Source organism: Watersipora subatra, unplaced genomic scaffold (genome assembly GCF_963576615.1).
Source record: "Watersipora subatra unplaced genomic scaffold, tzWatSuba1.1 SCAFFOLD_46, whole genome shotgun sequence".
Taxonomy (NCBI): domain Eukaryota; kingdom Metazoa; phylum Bryozoa; class Gymnolaemata; order Cheilostomatida; family Watersiporidae; genus Watersipora; species Watersipora subatra.
Genome location: NW_027045310.1, coordinates 729,272 through 751,042, shown reverse-complemented (window position 1 = coordinate 751,042; position 21,771 = coordinate 729,272). Strand labels below are relative to the sequence as shown.

Below are 21,771 nucleotides of genomic sequence, written 5' to 3'. Positions count from 1 at the left end.
CTCATGCTATCTATACTAACTGTGTACATGGAATATTCAAGTACAGTTGATATAAGGTTGTCAAGGGAAACCGGCGTCCCAGTGATAAGTGAAAATTTGCTAAATAAAAGCTTGTTTTAAAGTATATGTAAGAGCCAAAATTTTAACACCAAAACACTTACACTGCTTTCTAAACATATTGTATTGCTTTCTTATATAATAAGTAATTTGAAGTTATATTGATTGACCTACAGTTTATATTTCAACCCCAGTCCCAGTATTTAAAACCACAGAATACACTTACATAGTATGAACGTAGTTTGGACTTCATCTGACCTGAATATTCATACTTGTGTTAACTCGGTTCGTTGTGAGAAGGAAGTCACATGTTTATAATTCATGAGATTGATGTGTCTCATGTATTTTACTTTTTAAATGGTTTTTAATTAATTTTCTCTCGATTTTAACAAAAATTTTCTACTGTGAAGTACTGAATCCGTGAATGGTGAGCCAGGAAGTAGTGATGGATTACTGTATAGTTACAAATGTTAGTACTGAAGTGTAATTGTGCAAAGCAAGGAATGTAAATGATAACCCAACTGACTAAGTAACCCCATGCAATAAGAACATGGAAAGCATGTAATTGTGCAAAGCAAGGAGTGTGGATGATAACCCTACTGACTAAGTAACCCCATGCAATAAGAACATGGAGAGCATGTAATTGTACAAAGCAAGGAGTGTAGATGATAACCCTACTGACTAAGTAACCCCATGCAATAAGAACATGGAGAGCATGTAACTGTACAGAGCAAGGAGTGTAGATGATAGCCCCACTGACTAAGTAACCCCATGCAATAAGACCATGGAGAGCATGTAATTGTACAAAGTAAGGAGTGTAGATGATAACCCCACTGACTAAGTAACCCCATGCAATAAGAACATGGAGAGCATGTAATTGTACAAAGCAAGGAGTGTAGATGATAACCCCACTGACTAAGTAACCCCATGCAATAAGAACATGGAGAGCATGTAACTGTACAAAGCAAGGAGTGTAGATGATAACCCCACTGACTAAGTAACCCCATGCAATAAGAACATGGAAAGCATCTAACTGTACAAAGCAAGGAGTGAAGATGATAACCCTACTGACTAAGTAACCCCATGCAATAAGAACATGGAGATCATGTAACTGTACAAAGCAAGGAGTGTAGATGATAACCCCACTGACTAAGTAACCCCATGCAATAAGAACATGGAGAGCATGTAACTGTACAAAGCAAGGAGTGTAGATAATAACCCCACTGACTAAGTAACCCCATGCAATAAAACAACATGGAGAGCCGACCTCATTAAAGCAGTTGATACGGGCGCTGGAAAGGTTCCAATTCTTGTAGGCCTGATCAGAGGAAATGGAGGGAAGAGTCAATAGAAAGCACAAGTTGTCATACTCCTTACTATCAGAACAAAGATGCTCTAACTCAGTGAGGCAGCTGACGACCTCGTCCAATGTGGAGTCATGGTTCTGTATGAACAAAATGAAAAAATAATGATTGCTAGCCAACCACAGGGATGATGATGGAATGACAGCCAAGGAAGACATTAGCCAATCACAGATGTCAGAAACAGACTGTGTTTAATCGAAAATACAAAAACTGAAGAAACTAAACATCCAAACAAAGTAGCATCAGAACTAAAAGTGTTTTTTAGAAAACAGTGAGTCAATGAGTGACAACTTCATGGCACGTGTAGTTGTAACTATAATTATATGTATTCTCACATGTAATGGCCTGTCAAACACACTCACATGTAATGTGAGTGTCAGACAAACTCACATGTATTGGCCTGTCAGACAAACTCACGTGTAATGGCCTGTCAGACACTCCCACGTGAAATGGCCTGTCAGACACTCTCACATGTAATGGCCTGTCAGACACACTCACATGTAATGGCCTGTCAGATACACTCACATGTAATGGCCTGTCAGGCACACTCACATGTAATGGCCTGTCAGGCACACTCACATGTAATGGCCTGTCAGACACACTCACATGTAATGGCCTGTCAGATACACTCACATGTAATGGCCTGTCAGACACACTCACATGTAATGGCCTGTCAGACACAACCACGTGTAATGGCCTGTCAGATACTCTCACATGTAATGGCCTGTCAGACACACTCACATGTAATGGCCTGTCAGACACTCTCACATGTAATGGCCTGTCAGACACTCTCACATGTAATGGCCTGTCAGACACACTCACGTGTAATGGCCTGTCAGACACACTCACATGTAATGGCCTGTCAGATACTCTCACATGTAATGGCCTGTCAGACACTCTCACATGTAATGGCCTGTCAGATACTCTCACATGTAATGGCCTGTCAGACACTCTCACATGTAATGGCCTGTCAGACACACTCACATTTAATGGCCTGTCAGACACACTCACATGTAATGGCCTGTCAGATACTCTCACATGTAATGGCCTGTCAGACACTCTCACATGTAATGACCTGTCAGATACTATCACATGTAATGGCCTGTCAGGACAACTTACCTGTAGCGGTCCAGGATCCAACTTTATGCAAAGGAGTTCCAGGAATTTATGCTTGTAAATGAGGTAAAGGCAGCGTTTTTGTCAAAGCCCTCCACCCCATGGAGCGGCAGAAGGAACTCAAGCACGTCATCCCAGTGACCATCAAGAATCAGCTGCCGGAGAAAAAGTCTATCTTTTGAGAAAACACCTACAAATATCACAAATTAATATGAGAGCAGAATCAAAGCACCTGAGAATCAGAGCGTTTCCATGATTTGAATAGATTTGGAGTTGCTTCCACTCCAAATCACAAGAACAGACGAATCCAAACCTATTCCAGACCATTTCGCTTCGATAAATTTATGTGAAGGTATTTGCCGTGGGAGTACTATTCAGTATCACAGAAATGCTGACTGCTGATGGATCGGATTTGATAATACTCAGCTAAGCTCTCCCCAGTAGAGGTAAAAAATATTTCAGCGTACTTCACACAGCTATGCGGGTATCGGCTACAAAAACATTCTACTGCTTCTCCATACTATTTCATCTGGACCTGTTACTTTCATATTAATATTTACATGCGAATGATGGGTTGCTCATATGAAGATGATGAAATAATTTCTTATTTTGATCTGGCGATTGGCTACTCATGAATTGAAAAGTGACCCTGATATGAAAAAAGTTAGAAAAACTCTAACAAGTTTTATTTTGAGGAATACATCGCTCATCTTGGAATGATCTAAATAGTGCAACTCCGAATTGATGAAATGGTAGGGCAATTCCTAACCCATTCAAAGCATGAAAACACAGAAGAATCGTGAATGAGACATCTCATTCCTGTTCAAAGAGATGGTCACCTAGACGATGAAAAATCAGTAACAATAAAAACAACCTCCTTAGTTATGCGAAAGATTTACACTAACATAGTCAAACATAGGACATAAAAGGTTAACTTGTTCTGATAATTTCTTGAAAACTAAATAAACTGAAGTATTGTTACAACTTTTCTTTCCCACAAATCAACTTACTAGTGGTACGTCTACTAGTATGCGCATGAAAGTTCAACATGAATTTCATAATTAGAAATTCCCTGTCATACAGCCCACGACCAAAATGATATTGGAAAAAAGAAAGGGTACTGATGGTTGAGAAATGCAATATTGGCAATCAAATGGCACTGCAGTGCAATAGGATAACTGCAATGGTAGCTGTAATGTACTGGGCATTATTATGTACAACAGACAACAACAATAAAAGGAAAATATTATATATATCTCTCCTCTGCAATAGGAGAAATGCAATATTAGAAGTAAAATGCACTGATATTATTAGAATAACCAATATTATTAATATAGTAATACAGTAATAATAGAAAACCAATGCACGATTTTGTTTACATTTCAAAACGTCATAGCAACCAATATCAAGAAGTTGTGATATTTATCTAGATTTTTAGAATATCTATTTAACAAAATTATTTAGAAAAAATAATAACAGTAACATACTGCCCAACATCGGTCACTATACACTTCGATCTTGTAAATTCGAATGATTATTCTTATAATTAAATCTTATAAAATCGAATAATTATTTTTATAATTAAATATTGTAATAATCTTATAAGAATCGTTAGAGAAATATCATTGTCATTTCCTTTACTTTCACTGCTTCGAACATCAGTTGGAATACCAAAGTAATCATTGTAAGTGTCCAAAATGTCAGTTACTTTGAAATCGGCAAAAAAACTATTACTTTTCAGTACTTCTACGTTAGTTATAGAAACCTTCAGCAATTGGACAATGCCATAGACTGGTGAAATGTGCACGTTTTTCTCGTAAAATGCACACGACTTAATAGTTCTACTCTCTATCGCGCGGCCTTGTCGGCGTTTCGTTGTCCGGTCTTAACTTTGATGAAAAAAAGCTTGTCAAAGTTTTAATGACGATTTTAGGCTAAATTAATCTGTCCATTTATGTATAATCCGATCAGATGGGTTAGTTTTAGGATATTGTCTACAAATTTCAAAGACTTGGCAATATATTTAAAAAGGTTTATACGTGTTTTGTATCGTTATTATACTTAATCGACTCCATTGAAAAATGGTTAAATTGTTGATGAGATTTCGGTACAAAGGTTTGCGACGGCTGTTCATAAATAATTTTCGTGAGTTGTGTGCACATACGCATTTATCATAAAGCTCTCAAACAATCGCTTCGCTCGTGGTTGGTCGTGGGATAAGTGGTATTGATACAGTGGCTGGGTTGCCTTCCGCACAATGTGCAGTGCTAGATGTTATGAGAGTGTTGCTAAGGTGTATTTCGCAGTGCAAGGTGTAGTAGGAATGTTAGTAGTACACCATACATACATCCTAAGCACAATTTTTGTGAAAACTCATCACAAAATCAAATATTGAGTTGACTTTGACACAACCACAGCACGATGGCGAGATGTGAATGCTGTCAAAGTTGAGTACGAGTGGGCAAACAAATTGATCACAATTAGCTATATGGTTGAAATGCAAAAATCTATTTCGTATTTAACATATTATGTTATAGAGAATACAACACAAAAACCTCAATTGCATCGATCAGAATTGTGATAATGCCAGACTGACTTCCTATTATGAAAGGATGTGAGAGTAGGAGTATCCTACATGAACTGGCTAAACACAGTATGTGAAAAATGGTACACAATGCAGTATAGAGGCTTGGAAAGTCAGGATTGTCAGCTGGTCCACAGTATCAACTTCATACTAATCAGCAGTTGCAGTACACAAGCAGTTTCATGTTATGAAGAATGTGCATTCAGAGCATGCGTGCGTGAAGTGGTGGTTGTCAGGTAATGCTTCATAAAAGTGAATGCCCAATATATAGCAATGGGCAATGTGAAACAGGAGCACAGTAGCAGTGGATGTCTACTGTGAATTAGAAAGTTGTAATGTATTGCAAAATTATTGCGTACTGCACTTCGTTGACGCAGTTCCGTTCTAATGCATCGTAACCCTGTACTCTGGTGTACAAGAGAGTTTGTGATAAATTTCCTTCTCACACTGTAATGTACGATAAACTGGGTTGACAAAACTACCTTTCAACCTCAAGAGAAGAATGCACCACATTTTCTTTTCTCATCCAAGGCTAGCTAATCGCTTGGTGCACATCAAGGATATTCCAGAAAAAGTATTTTTTCCACATGACAGGACAAGCAGATGCCCAAGTGTTCTATGTACCCTGTTTAATTTATAGATATAATTTAAATTATTTGTGACCATGTTCTATGAGCTTGGCATCTAACCAAGCTAATCTTACATTTAACTAAAAAGTTGTTTAAGTTACTGCATTATTGTACAACATCGTCTAAGTGACCGTCTCTTCGCGCAGGAATGAGAGATCTCGTGGATCTCAGGTGTTGCATGAGAAGTAAGAAGAGTTGGCTAGCCATTTAAAAAATCTAGACAACAGATTTTAAGATTTATCTACTGAAAAAGTATGTGAACTAGCTTACAAATACAGCATGGCTAATGACTTGAGTATTCCACCAAGCTGGTCAAGAAACAAGAAAGCAGGTGAGCCGGTGTTTAAAATGTAGCAACATGTGTCTACTTGGATTAGATCTACGCTAAAAACATCCAAAGTAACTGTGACTAAGAACAAGACAAAGAAAAACTAAGAAAAAAGAGCAAACAGATTCTTCATCAGAGGAAGAAGAGTTAGCCCAATAATTATTGTGTTCTGATGAAGAAAGTCCAGATAAAGATGAAAGTAAAGATGTACCTCCTACTAGGGACAATATTAACATCAATAATCATGTTTTAGTTTGGTACGGAATTGGCTAAGGTTGACTTGCAACAAAATTCACATTACAGTTATTTGGTATCAAAAGACCGTATCAAATATAGATGATCGCTACTTTACAGTTTTGTTTCGACTTGAACTAATCATCTAGTCGTAATCTGATCATGTGACCCATACTTCGTGAATAATTTTTGCAACATATTTTGATTATCACAGGTGACCAACAGGCTCGTCATGTTTACCAGACAATGATATGTACTCCTTCGAGCTAAGGTTAAAAAATTAAATAAATTCTCACGGTAGGTTATAAGTTATCAGTGCTGAAAGTGACGGCATTACAATGACGATGAAATAGACATGTGAGGACAATAGACATGGTTTCATTGAATGCATGAAGTATATTTGTGAAAATATTTCGACGAATGAGGTTGCGTGAAAGTGTAAACAGAAGCCATCTGGTACAACTACGTCCCATTTGAGGCGTTTTGGAAAGAGATTCTAATTTATGGCGGTCTCGTAATGACCGCGATTAACTGTTCGTTTTTGAGCTTTTAAGAGTTTGTAAATCCATTTCCACCTATTTTGCAACTACAACACAGCAGAGTAAGACATGGTGAATGTTTTGATAGCAAATAACTGTAATGTGAATTTTGTTGCAAGTCAATCTTTAATGTTTATTATGCAGGAAGAGTCATGAAATGTAATGAAAACTCAGTTACCATCAGTTTCATAAGAAAAGCTGGAAACTGCTTTGTTTATCCAGAGGAGGAAGACGTGTATGATGTTGACTTTGAATCTATAGTTATATTTTTTGGGCAGCCAGTAAACACTGGTGGGACTCTGAGGGTTAGAAATCGAACTACATTCAGAGTAGATTTATCTGCTTACACTGTAAGATAAACTATTCTCAATAACACTGCTGATAGAGACTGTAGGCGACACACTTTTTACTACATTATTTCACGATAATGCTCATACGACTTGCTCCCACATTTTATGTTATAAACTATGTATAATTAGTTCACCATGTTCTGTCTTAGTCATAAGTCAAATTTAGTTAGCCAATTGTCACACTCAATGTTTTAAAACAGTTAAAAGATATCAAATATATATTATGTGCAATCAAATCACATATTTATTGCTATGGCTCACTTTGCCCCATTGGGTGGCTCACCTTGCCTCGGTAGTGGAGCAAAGTGAGCCAGGTGTAAAATGTTGCAAAAACAATAAAATCTCGCGATTGATCTAAAGTGAATCATTACAATTCAAATACAATAATAACAACATGTTAAATTTTTATAGACCAAGTTTAAGCTCAATTCAAGCAGTCACTTATATTTTATTTGAGAAACAAACCAAAATTGGCTTACTGTGCCCCGTCTTCCCCTACAAAACGATAGTGATGAGTGATTACGTTATCTCACGGTGCACAAGACCAAAAACTGTACTAGTTATTGTGTAATAAGCCAAAACGGTCAAATGGTGTAGATGTTGGAGTGTCTGTCTACTGAGCTAAATGTGGTGAGTTCAAATCCCATCTGGTGAAATCCTTTTTTCATAATCTACCTGTCTCTTCAGACAGCCAGACAAGGCTTTGATCATACCGCATTAAGATTATACGGCATACAATTATTATACAATATTATGTAATTATCATACAAGTATTATATAATATTGTGTAATTATCATACAATTATTGTACAATATTATTTATATATTATATAATATTATGTAATTATCATACAACTATTATATAATATTATTCAATTATCATACAATTATTATATAATACTATGTAATTATCATACAATTATTATATAATTACCACACTGTAATAGCGCGAAGGTCAGAAAAGAATACTATTACTTGAATTTTAACTTAGTTTTCAGCAAACTTGTTGGTGGAAGGTCTGACGGAGAGACAAGCCTATGAATGGTTTTAGACATGGTTTATGACAACGAGGTATCCCTTTCAACCAGAACCATATTCAGGACATACCATTAATGATTCCCGACTCTCTCTCTCCAAACATATGAGGGCAATATCAACCTGTTTATTTGCTAGGTACTCCTCTATTATCTTGATGATTTCCTTGTCGCCGAGCTCAACCGTATGAGAGAGTGTCATGATGGGGGAAGATTAAACTCTCACGAATCGGAAAATTAAAAAATTAGCGCTGTTTCTACATCGAGGCAGCACCATCCTGTAGAGATAGAAGTAACAGTCTGTGTAATAATTTAGTGAGAAGACACTCAGACTTTAGAAAGTCAAGGTAGAAACACTGAAGAAAGATTGTCAGAGGTCAATAACACCTAGGAAAAAATGTTTTTAAATATTTCAGTGTCTTTGGCTGTCATTCATACTCTGTGTAAAACTGCTAGTAGCTTGACTTCACCAACTTACACGTGGTTTGTGCGTATATTTTTTATATGGCTGTTGAATGCAAGAAATATAAGAATTTCTCAAACTAAAACATGTAGACTATTACAATCAACAAGCAACAGACATATCTTTCAAAATAGGAGGTAGATGCTACCTATTCAGACTTGAGATTGGCAAAAATTGTAGCCGAGCCCTTTCAAGTCAGTACCTGAGCCTGTTTCATACTTTGTATCGAACAGATGTCACAGCAAACATAGTACCGTGTATCAAGCCCTTTGCAAAACCAAGCTGAGTTTCAGTAAAGCGATTAAAACTTGTACATGAAAATGTTTCACCCTCGTACATCGTACAGAACTAACGCAAAGGAGATACCAGATATAGAGAAAAACACTGATTCTGGAAAGTGAGAGAATGACCACTATATAGAGTGAATAGAAGATATGAGCTACGAGATCGTACAACAAAAGCGGATGACAAATTATATTTATGATGATGAGAGAGAGTACGAATAAAAATAGCTTACAGCGCCCAGCTTAACATGAATATATATATCAAAACATAAAACAATCAAAAAACTTGATAACATAAAACCTACAAAAAGAATGTTTGGATCCTTAATAATTATAAGCAACTTACATGAAATAATAAGCAAATATATAAATAATTATACTCAATACAGTTGACTATCGCAATGATACAGCAACCACAATATATTTCCTGAATGACCTTCTACTAACTTAATGTAAATTATGTAAATTTACATATACATATATACATGTACTTTACAGCTTGATCTTATGGCATATATACAGCTAGATAAACGACTATGAATATACGGATTCCGAATAATTATAAGCAACTTACATGAATTAATAAGCAAATATATATATATATAATTATATTCAATACAGTTGACTATCGCAATGATACAGCAACCACAATATATTTCCCGAATGACCTTCTAATAACTTTACATATACATATATACATGTACTTTACAGCTTGATGCTATGGCATATACAAGGCTAGATATTTAAAAGTGACTATGAATATACGGATTCCGAATGATTATAGGCAACTTACATGAAAGGACAAACAAGCCAGTATGCAATCCAGCTAAATACTGTTAAGATGAAATGATTCAACTCCAGCACCATGGTGACCATTGCACGAGTATATAACTATAGAAACCTACGAGAATACGATTATGAACCCCGGGGTGACTAGATCACAACTGATCGAGGGATAATTGACATTCCTCAAACTGGGACAAATTTGCCAAACGATGGAAAGCCATCCAATAACTGTCGCACAATAAGACTAGCTACTAACTAGCCGCGACGAGACACTGCATTAAGAGACCGCCACACAAAATGTACTCAGTGGAAAAACCAAAAACATGACACAGAGGCGTGTAACCAATGTTATTGAACTGAGATGAGGATCACTGCTGGGAAAAACTGATAAAGACCGAGGGCTACGCACAAAGCAACCAATAAATGGCAGATTATTAGGACGGATTCGGCATGAATTTTTAAGCTAGGGTCTGGCTTCACCTGACGGCTAATATGTGTCAGGGTTTAAAACGATATATGACCAATCAGCAAATATGAAAACCTAGAGCAATTGCTATGCTGCCGGAAATATCAAGTATGGGATTTGTCCAACCATCACAGCTGATGCGATGTGAATGTATGGGACATCAATTGAATTGGGAATTCTCTGGCCATTGTAATGAAGAGCTTAGGAATGAAAACATAAAATTACAACTAAATAATGGATATTATTTATCAACACCACTTAATATAAAAGAGAGTAACTGGCTACAACAAATACTAACAGGTATTCAACGAAGTCAGCAACTCTACAGAGTGTCAAGCACAAGGAGAGGGATATCAACAATATAACAGGAGGCAGCCAGAATTAGGACTGTTGAAACATTGTAGCAGTCAGCATACACCAGATCAGCAACAAATAACATCTGTCAATTTATTTTAGCTTCAATTATATTAAGTTTATATGTTTTTCTGCCCTGTACTTCAGTCTCTTACAGCTAGGAGCCTTAACTGTCAAAAAAAGACTCTCTTTGGCATGTTCTCCATCTGGTGTTGACGCAATTTCTATGATTGATTTCTCCCAATTCTGAAGTTCATAATTTTCAATTGACATTTTCTAATTATCGAATCTTTTAATGTCCTTTGGCGTCTTGCTGCTTGTACGTATTATATGCTTATCCTGTGGTCTGGCTACATTCCCTATCGGTATCTTGTTTTCACAGTATTTCCATACAACAACCTTCTCTAGTACTTGAACCAGTAATGATCAATTCAGCTCCCACAAGCTAAGCAAAAGTGTGTAAACTGAATAATATAGTCAAAATAGATTAAAATGACAAAGCACATTCAACACTGATGTCGTGTGTGGATTTGTGTTAGTTTTTAGTTATACATTTAGTTTAGTTTTTAGTTTACTTTTTAACATGATGGTTAATGACATGCTAGATAAAAATCCAAACGCTTACTCCTATGCAGATGATACAGTAATTATTTCTTCAGCAAGTACTCAGATAGATTCTCAGATGCTATCAATAGAACAATTTAATAGAATGCAAAACTGGTACCTATCTAATGGGTTTTCTCTATGTGTTGAAAAAACACGATTTATTATTTTCTCGAATCGAGCAGTTGATTATAATAGAACTTTGAAGCTATGCAACACTGAAATCCAAATTGAACACAATATAAAATTACTTGGGGTCACAATTGATGCAAATTTTGGTTTCAATACGCATATAAAACTAACAGTGACCAAGGCAAAACAATGTTTATATGCTCTTCGTAAGATTCGACATCTTTTGTCTGTTGAAGATGCTAAATTAATATATACTTCAATAGTCCGAAGTCGTCTTGAATATTGTGCTACTTTGTTTATGTTTCTTGGTAAATGTCATTCAGACCAAATTGAGGCTTGCCAAAATAAAGCGGTGCGAGTAATATGCAAAGCACCTAAATCCTTCTCAGTAACTGATGGTCGTCGATTATTGGGCCTACATACTCTCGCCAGTCGGCGTTCTTTCTTTTACAGGCAGTTGATAGGCAAAGTGGAGGTAGCTACAGTGGCCAGTGCTCTATACAAATATATTCAAGAGGATAGTGAGAGACACCAAATAAGCCTAAGATCGCAATGCTCATTAATAACACCATCTATTAATAAGAACTACGGCAGACAATCTTTTAAATATAATGCTATCAAGATTATGAAAGAAGAGGTATTAGATCCTGTGAATGAGCTGTCATTTGATATTGATTAACTGGCCATACTGTGACTACTGACCATTCTATATTTTATTTACTAACACTGGTATACTAACAACATTGAATTAAAATTATTAAAAACCATCGGTTGTCACTTTACAACCATAGCTGACATAAGAATAGTAGAGTATTGTGTCACCCGCGTTAAAATTTTTTAAAAAATGACCATACTAATAATTACTAACTTGGAATCTAAATACTCAATCAACTCAGCGTGCATATGTATATACATGGTATATGTATGTGTATATGTATGTATATATGTATATATATATGTATGTATATGTATATATATGTGTGTGTGTATATATATATATATATATGTATATGTATATACTCAGCTCAATCAACGATCTTATTATCCTCTTATAGAAATAATATTATTGTAGCCACTATCAATTTTATTCTCAATTATCATATTATACCACATTATATTAGCTTTAATTTTTAATTATGAGGTCAACAGAACATTATTTTCTCATGAAAACCTCAATAAATAATATTCACAAACAAACAAACAAACAAACATAACGTAAATTCTCCATATCCACCCATGGGTTTTTAAGCAAGAGTTGCATAAATCAGTTATGTAGGCTAAGTGTTTTTTATTTGAGCTTTGTAGAAACATGGTTACTCTACAGTCAATGTGATGGAAATAAATACATAGTCGCAGATTACCTGCTTTTTCCTGTACTATGGTGGTACTTTTCGGTTGTAAACAACAATTGCAAACGAAATGCGCGCTTCAGCGACCAATCCATTTGCCATGACCCTAGCATTAAGCTATTCTAGGCGTAAGGTGCCGGTGCGTATATCGATATATCATTGATATTCGTACGTTATTGGCTAATAGCCTATAAGCTGCCACGATTACTTATGTTTACGGTGAAAATAACTACATGTATGGACGATTGTTTGCATGAGTGTAAGGATATTACGCTATGCGTTAAAGTCTATCAAAACAATTATTTATTGGAACGGGTCAGGTATAATTGCAGTGGCTCAAAACCTGGTCAGTTTCTGGGTCGTTTTGTAGGGGTTGAGCTTAATCCGGAAATACAAAAGCTTTAAAGTTAGTCGAACCACTGCAAACGTTTAGTTGTTGATAAATCGAGTAGTTATCTATTTGTTTAACAAAATATCACGTAAGCATCTTTTCCAAGCAAATTTTTAATTACAAATATGAGTTCTTTTAGCAAAATAACATAGAGTATTTACATAGCTGTTTATCGTAGTTTTTTCTTGTTAAGAATAAATGGTAACACGCTCACAAAACGGAAAAAATCTTCTCAAAAATACACCATTAGTTATTCTGTATTCGTTTATATTTGAAAAATAGTTATATATTTTTTTAATATGAATACACTTTTGTAAAGCGGTATTACATAAAATATTGAAAAGTTACGATTATGTTCTGAACAAAGAAAATGCATATTAAAACGGTTGTCCACTTTGTTACCATTCTGAGAGCCTAAAATGATTCTATTTTAATTCACTGTAAATATTAGTATTAGCATCTCGTTAGGCATTGATTGTAAAAATGAAGGCAACAGAAGACATCAGTTTTTTATCTTTACTGTATTTGCTGCAAGCACACACTTTTTTAACAACTAACTTTATATTACTACCAAGTCTCAACTGTAGGACATTTTGAAGCAACGACAGTATGTAGCTACCTAAGGAACAACCATTTAATTGTGTATCTCAAATTTTATTTGAACTTGTTACTACAATGGTGCGCTGTCAGTAGCACCGCCAGGCCTAGGCTGTATCTCATCTGTTTGGTTCACAAAAAGTGTAGGAGAGGAGGCAAGGTAAAGCAAGTTTTTGTAGTCTTCTGCAATGCAGGGCAGTTATATTTTTGGACTAGACAGCCTGCCTGTGATCAGTAGTCCTCAGTAGTCAGAGTCGCTTACTGCTTGCAATTTGTCTTAAAAAATTAATTGAAATGCACTGCATATCCATATTGCTTCAAGACCTCAGTGGGTCATCATGTATTCATAACTGACTTTTTGTATTCATCATTTCATCTTCTATATAGACCTACCTACAGGCCTCCCGTGCCTGTAGTCGGCAATCATGTCGGTAGGTTATCGAAGCCTCGATAGCTGAATGACATGATCGCTGACGACAGTCAACTTCTACGAGGAGCCTGAGGGCCTACCAAATATATATTTTTAATTGCAGTGCATTTAAGCATTATGCCGCTCCTTCTTGCCTCATTGTTAGACGAGTCTGAGCAAGCTATCAAAGCCCATGAAATCGAATATGGCAACAAGTTTTACACAAACCATGAGGACGGCATATTCAACAAGCATGAAAGACTTTTTGAAGGTAATCTCATATCCTTAAAGCACTTTTTCTTCACTGCCTAATTTGTGATCTTGCGTTAAAAATGAACATTTTATACCTCGGATATTTTAGTGTAATATTGATGTTGAAGTGTAACCTTGATTGTAAAATGTAGGCCTATGCTTGGTTGTTGTGCAATAGAAGTACATGTCAATAGTAGCTTATATGTTTTTATGCTGCAGTTTGATGGAGCCCTTTTTGGTTTATTTTTGTACCATGTGATCTATGACGTCACAGGCCCTACTTGAAGCAGAGTTGACACAATTTTCATCAGTTCACTAGCAACTCACACTGGATACACACCATCTAAGTCTCAGCAATAAAGGATTACTCTCTATAGACACTCAACTTTTAAGCTTAATTTGACGAAGTGGATATTCGGGTATATACAGACATGCAGTGGATTACGATCAAGCTTATAGTGCAGCCTTGATTAGAAGATATACATGGACTTCAGTGTACAAGCATTGGCATGCAATTGAGATGACATTAAAAATCATTGTATATATTAATAACTACAATCAAGCAAGCAATAAATGTATCAAGCATCATATACATGCAGCAGTTAGTTCCCAATTGAGTGTTAGCAATCAAGTAAGGCTAAAAACCTACAACGTCTTCAGCTAATGAATCTAAAAAATCTGTACCATGTTTCTTAATTTTAAAATTTTATCTGCTCTAATTTAGCAAGGTGAAGATATTTGGAGAGGTAAGAACGTCATCCATGACAGTCAAAGCTATTTATGTATGTATGGCGAAGAAAAAGAGTATGGCGAAGAAAAAGAGTATGGCTGCATGTACGGCCCTGAAAGACAGCAAACCCAGAAGGAAAAGTACAAAGAACAGCGGAGGGTAAGTTACCGGTACACCAAGAATATTTTACTCAGCCTATTATAAGGGATATTTTTGGACAGCAAAACTCGGTCATTGTATGTCCAATATATTTAGACAGGGCTATCCTTCCATGTCTTTGCAAATGCACAGATAGTATAGTATGGATTTTACATAGAGATGATGAATAATATTTATTACTTTTATGGATTTTAAATTGTTTTATTTCTGAAATAGCTATCTTGTAACAAAAGCATGCGTGCACATTTATATTCTTGTAAGCCAAAATCAGAGAATGCAGTAAATCTAAGTCTACACTACTGTGAGGGTTGCGACATGTCTAAGCTGTATTCGATACTTTGCTTTCGGTCTCACAGTACATCAAAGTTCAAAAACATTTTCTCTTCTTTTATTCATCTACACTCTCATAGAAATTTGGTAGAATTGCAAAGAAACACAGACTTGATTGGAATGCTCAGATACCATATCCTTGACCCAATAGCCAGTGAAGTTTACGGCAATCTGTCTCATTTTTCTTGAGAATTTCTCATCGTGAGGCCTCACACATGCGCCAGATAGTATTATATCGCAGTTCACACCTTTGGTTAAACTTGGACGTAATATTTTATTTTACATTGAATATTTCACACCTAAAATTTGCAAAAACAATCATTAAAAGCAAGATAGAATGAAAGCTTATTTTGGAGCTCTGGCAACAAGGCCTTTGTTTGGACTCTTTTGCCAATTTAAATTTAGTTAGATTGTGCCCACAAATATAAATATGCTATACATGTGCATAAATTCATATATGTTGTCACATGGTGTCGATATACATAATTTACGTATTGTTTATATTTTTAGTCACAGAATCCAACAAAGAGACCGCATCCTCAAGACAATACATCTGATAGTAACACGGAGGTACTCACTCACATAACCAGCAATAAAATTTTAGGCAAATCGTGCAATATTAATTATGGTTAAATGTGGAATTTCATTGGTAGGCGAATCTTCAAGCCATTTATAGCCCTAGATTAGTAGCTAGAAAAACGTGAAGTTATAGTAGGATAATGCAGAAGAACCCCTTGTGTAGGCTGGATTAGGTTTCAGAAACAAATTATTTGCTGCCAACTGCGATATTTGTTAAGTTGCCTGTTCACACCCAGCCAAACGTTCAATGCCTCGAGCATTCTGATTTATAGCTCAAGATAAGGAGGAAACGCAGTGCTTGCTCAGGATGGGTAGGAGTAAGAGCAGAGGCTATGTGAGCTTCCATAGATGTGGGGAGCATCTACGAAACGCCACAAACGACAGCATTATAGATGTAACTCAGACACCTGATGTTACTTTCATACCTAACAGTCCGGTGAGTGGTAATATTCAGTAACTCAGTTTTAAAATTAGAACCCTGTTGCATGATGCTTTTGTGTCACTTTAGTGTAAGTGCTCAGTGTCTGAATTGGAGAAAGTTGTGCAGCGATGCTCCCAAGTCTTTGATTCCAGATTTGTAAAGCATATCAAATCGCTGGCATGCGTTTAGCTCCAAATCAAATCACTTAGAAGGGTGACTGCTCAGCTTTCAAATAAAATGAAATTAAAACCATCATCCACTATGTAATTGATGGTTTTAATTTGATTTAATTTACAAACTGGGTAATCCATTTTTATGGTGCTTTAATGCCAATCTCATGATTGGTGATTTGATGTAATGTGCAAATCTCCAATCAGGATTTGGGAGCATCTCTGGAGTTGTTATCAACTCTTTGAGAGATTGATAACAAGGTGCCACAACACCATCCGATTCATAGACTGAGTACTTGGACTAATTTCGCTGTTGTCTTGTACAAGTCAACTCTATGGGCTAAGTCAGTTGAGCAATGTAGGATTGGAGAAGATATATGAAGTCAGGAAATAATTGTGAAATAAAACTACTGTAAAAACAGTAATAAAGTCAGGAACTAGCAAAAGCAGATTTGTCCGGTTCTTTGAGATCGCCAAATTACCTTCCAGCTAATCACAATGTCCAATGTAACTTTCCAATCTACTTCATTAAATTAACAAATAGTATTCTTGTCAAAGTCAAAAATTGTCGCAAATAATGCCACTTGAATACTGCATTCACAGTACTTTACAAGTTCAAGGAGATGTAAATACACATGCTATGATTGTTTTTATTTTAGATCAAGGATCTCCAAGAGGAGTTTGCAGGGAGTAAGAAATGGCAGAGCAAAAATGCTTCCTGAGGCTTTCTAATACAAGCAATATCTAGATAGGCATAGAGCAAGGTTGTTCCCCATAGCTGTGGGTGAACTGGCAATGAAGGGAAGTCACGCCAGATGGCATCTGGCGTGCCCTCTACCTCATTGCCAATTCATCTGCAGCTATAGAGAACAAACTTGTTCTAGATAGGAATACTTTTATATGCAAAATCTCGAACTGTTTCAGCTTGTACTGTGCTCAATTTTGAGTGAATATATTGATCAAATTAAAACATACCTACATACATAAAACATTCAGGATTTTCAACACTGATTTTTTTTTACATAAACCATACTTATATTCACTTATTTTCACATATCTACATGTAGTATATGTAGCCCTTTTCTACTCTGTTATTCTGTTCTCATTTGTGCTTGTTAAAGGCCTTTTATGGCTTTGGTGCTGATGTGGTAGTAATTAAGTTATGTGCAACATTTTCTTTTTATATCAAATAAAGTAAAATTATTAAACTTTACGATTTATCATGATAGATTCGTCCGATAACTAAAACAACCTACTTCCCATCATTGTTCCAGTGGTCCATCACCAGACATTTTGTCATTGCGCATCGACTTTTCAAACAATGTATGTTGTACAACATCAGCAATGCCAATAGACATACATCATGCTGAAGGTTTTGTGTGTGCTGCCCTCTGATGTTCCAGAATTGGCTACATTGTGCTTGTGGAGGTAACGGGAAAGCTGCTAACAATGATGCACAACAATTGCCACATGCATTATTTATATTGGAGCAAGAAAATACATCATCATGCCAACAAAAAGAAAATATTTTTTGCTCAACAAATCAAGAAAATTTTTTTGGTCACACAATGCTGTACATAAATAATAAATATATAAGCAAATTGACAAATGAATACCTACAGAGTGCGGTCATGTTCAAAATCTAAACAAAGTTAGTTGTTGGAGAAGTCGGTGTTTGTAGTAAAGATAAGATAGACTAATGTCTTCTGTTGCCTTTTCACAATCTTTGTCTTACGATACGCTAACATAAATAGTTACACTAAAATGAAATAGAATCTTCTTTAGCTCTCAGAATGGTAGCAAAGTAGACAATTGTTTCAATGTGCATTTTATTTGGTTAGAACATAATCACAAATATTCAATAACTTATATAATACCACGTTACATACATGTAAGTGCAATCATATTACAACGTATGTAAGACATTTTTCATACACACTGTATAAACGAATACAGAATAATTAATGATGTACTTTTGAGAAGATTTTTTTCCGTTTCGTGAGCATGTTACTATTTCGTCTTAACACGACAAAACTACGATAAACAACTATGTGAATACGTTATGCTAGTTTGATGAAAGATCTCATATTTTTAATTAAAGATTTGTCTAAAACGATGTTTATGCTTTATTTTGTTACAAAAAAATAATAAGATTACAGACTCAATTTCTAACCGACTAAACATTGGCACTTGCTTAAAACCTCGTCGCTTAGTGCCGACAAAACATTTGCATTTTCGGATTAAGCTCCACCTCTACAAAACGACCCAGAAACTGACCAGGTTTTGAGCCACTGCAATTATACTTGACCATTGGAAGGCATGATAAATGCATAGACCGAGATAGTGACAGGGCTAACAGCAGATGTTGATTGATAAGCATTACATGCCAACAGTCGCGTATTGAAGAAAACTCGCAAGAGTAGGGTGGGGACAACCCCTAGCTCTAGATCTCTGCGCTTTAACCAACGCTACAACCTGCTGAATCCAACAGGAGGGAGCTGAAACCAACTCATTTATGCTCTGCTGAACCCAACAGAGTGCGCTGAACCTAACGCTGCTGACTGTACAACCTGCTGAAACCAACAGGAGGGAGCTGAACCCAACTCGCTTCCGTTCTGCTGAAACCAACAGAGTGCGCTGAAACCAACGCCGTAACCTGTTGAAACCAACAGGAGAGAACACAACTCTTGTAAGGATAATTATTTAATTATCCTATTTATTTGTAGTCATTTTTTGTGAGCTTGCTGTTAGTGCCGATTATAAACGATATTTCTCCAACAATAACGACTTTATTATAGTAATACTAATCATGCATCCAATTCAAGAGTCACACCCAAGCTGAACTGCCTAAAAATTAGTGGCAGTATTTATATTACATAAGCGATTGGCCTAGAGATTGACGGTTATCGTTCAAACCGACCAATCATATCGTCTTGCTGACTGCCGAGTTTCTAAGAATTTTCACATACAGAACAATAAAAAATTATCCCTAGACAATGAGCCATTATAGCATAACAATCTAAACACTAACAAAAAGCCCAGGAAATTCTACATATACTGGGTAGCGAAAAGTAAGTGTAAAAAAACATTAAGACATATTTCGATAACGAAAATTAATTACAAATTACAAATTACAAAATCTTATCTCGAGAAAACGTAGAACAAAAACGGAAACAATATTGTTTAAGTAATCTTAAACCACTAACAATTAATTATAACAGAAACTTAGAATATTTTGACATGTAACCATGAACATAAAAAATGTCTTCCAATGAGTGAACGGTAAGAAATAAATTATAGAAGATTGTTCACTGCGTAAAAGCCTTAATAAATGGCGTCTGTTATCTTTTCTAGGTCATTCACTATCCCAGAAGTCTCTTCTCTATATATATATTGGCTACGTCACCTTTTCCCTTTGATCAGTTCACCATGTTTTTCTGCGCCGGGTGTCCAGAGCGCCTTGATGAGCCTGACGTCCATGGGACCGATAGCATCCAAATAAGACAACTCTTCGGAGTTATTCCTCCACGGTCTTTTTCATGGCCACCACTCCTTTCATAGAGTTTGTTCTTTAGAATATCTCGCTTTATTTTTACGTTTACAACACTATCCTCCCCTAAAACTTCATTCTGTCCCAGAATGGCATTACTTCTATGGCAGACATCTAAGCGGTAGTCCGGTAGGTGCTGACATAAATTAGTAGGCTGGGTTGGCGGAATAGTGTGATCCCCCAGCTTGGATATCTCTGTGTGATCCTGGAGCAGAGGGACGGGTTGCTCCATCACCTCTGAATCAGGAGGGCGATCCGTTGGCTTAGGCAGTTTTTTTCTGCATATTCTGGTGGTGCTTAGTCTAATATCACTTTCATATTGAATAGGGTTTCCCCCCTTGCACTCCATTTTAAATTTCTGGTTTGTCAGATACTTGCTGATGGTGCAGAGATTAGCATCTCTTGGTTTAAGTTTAGTACTGCATCCTTTCTCCGTGAAGAATGATTTCAATGAAGCTTTGGTTCCGACAGAAAAGGTGGTGGGTTCATCTTTCATATCATCTTGGATTCTCCACTTTTGTAGATAGAGCCTTGTACCTCCTTTATACAAATTGTGCGGCTTTAACTCCTCTACTGGCTTTTCAACCTCAGCTTTCTGTATCGGCCCCAGCCGATATGCTAGCTGATTAATAAGCGGTCTATCTTTCATAACCGAGACTTAATGTTTTACTACTTGGTGGCCACCAACATCACCTTTGCTGGAGCTGAACATTTTCTGATGCTTTATCAGCGGTGTGTTGACTTGCTTTGGTTCCATTTCTGGCAGAGATTGCGTCCAACTGGGTAAATGTTCATTGAAGTGTTTGGGGCATTTAGTTCTATTGCAGTCCTTCTGAAACTGTTCTTGTCTTTCCACAGGCATACAGACGGCTACCTTTCTTCCAGAAGGTAGATGAATAAGTTTATTGCTTGTGTTCATCACACGAATATTGACCTCTTGCTCTGTAGGTTCACACAGCGATGTGACAACCTTCAAGCCCAAAACCTTGTGTAAAGTTTTAATGCAAGCTGGCCCTGGCGTCCACTTTCGACTAAGCCTCGCCAACAATAAGCATTCAGTATTTGGCGAAACAACTATGTTCCTTTTGACCTGCACATTCACCGAAAGGGGTTCTCCGTCCTCGGCGCAGCAGGCAACTTCAGTGCCCTTACAACGTAGCTGCGAATGACGGAAATCCATCTGACATTCTTGATCCTCCAAGAAGTCTAACCCTAGCAGAATGTGATTGTCCACATCAGATACTACAAACTGATGTTGCAGTTGTATCGGTCCCAGTCGAAATTTTAAATTCGTCATGCCTTCAAGCAAAATCTGCTGCCCGTTTGCCAATATCCCGCTACCTCGCACAGGTAGCAACTTCGAGTAACATGAGCTAAGCAATGTCTCCAGCAATTTCTTCGGAAGTACGGACTTTGTACAACCACTGTCAAGTAACATGACAAATCTTTGTTGGTGAATCCGTACAGGAATGTAGTATGCACTGGTGAGCCAACATGCCTGTATCCTAAGT

General features: G+C 36.5%; 1 protein-coding gene across 2 annotated transcripts; it reads left to right on the top strand.

Moving 5' to 3' along the window:
- Nucleotides 1–13,066: 13,066 nt before the first annotated feature.
- On the top strand, nt 13,067–17,923 carry LOC137410139 (uncharacterized). 2 transcript variants are annotated; one of them, XM_068095722.1, is made up of 6 exons: nt 13,067–13,151; nt 14,194–14,340; nt 15,046–15,210; nt 16,051–16,110; nt 16,392–16,555; nt 17,370–17,923. In XM_068095722.1, the coding sequence occupies exons 2-5, from the start codon at nt 14,263–14,265 to the stop codon at nt 16,455–16,457; spliced, it is 369 nt and encodes a 122-aa protein (XP_067951823.1). In that variant the 5' UTR covers nt 13,067–13,151; nt 14,194–14,262; the 3' UTR covers nt 16,458–16,555; nt 17,370–17,923. The 2 variants fall into 2 exon arrangements, with proteins under 2 accessions (XP_067951823.1, XP_067951824.1); XM_068095723.1 differs by having other exon boundaries at nt 13,080–13,151; nt 14,236–14,340.
- Nucleotides 17,924–21,771: the final 3,848 nt, after the last annotated feature.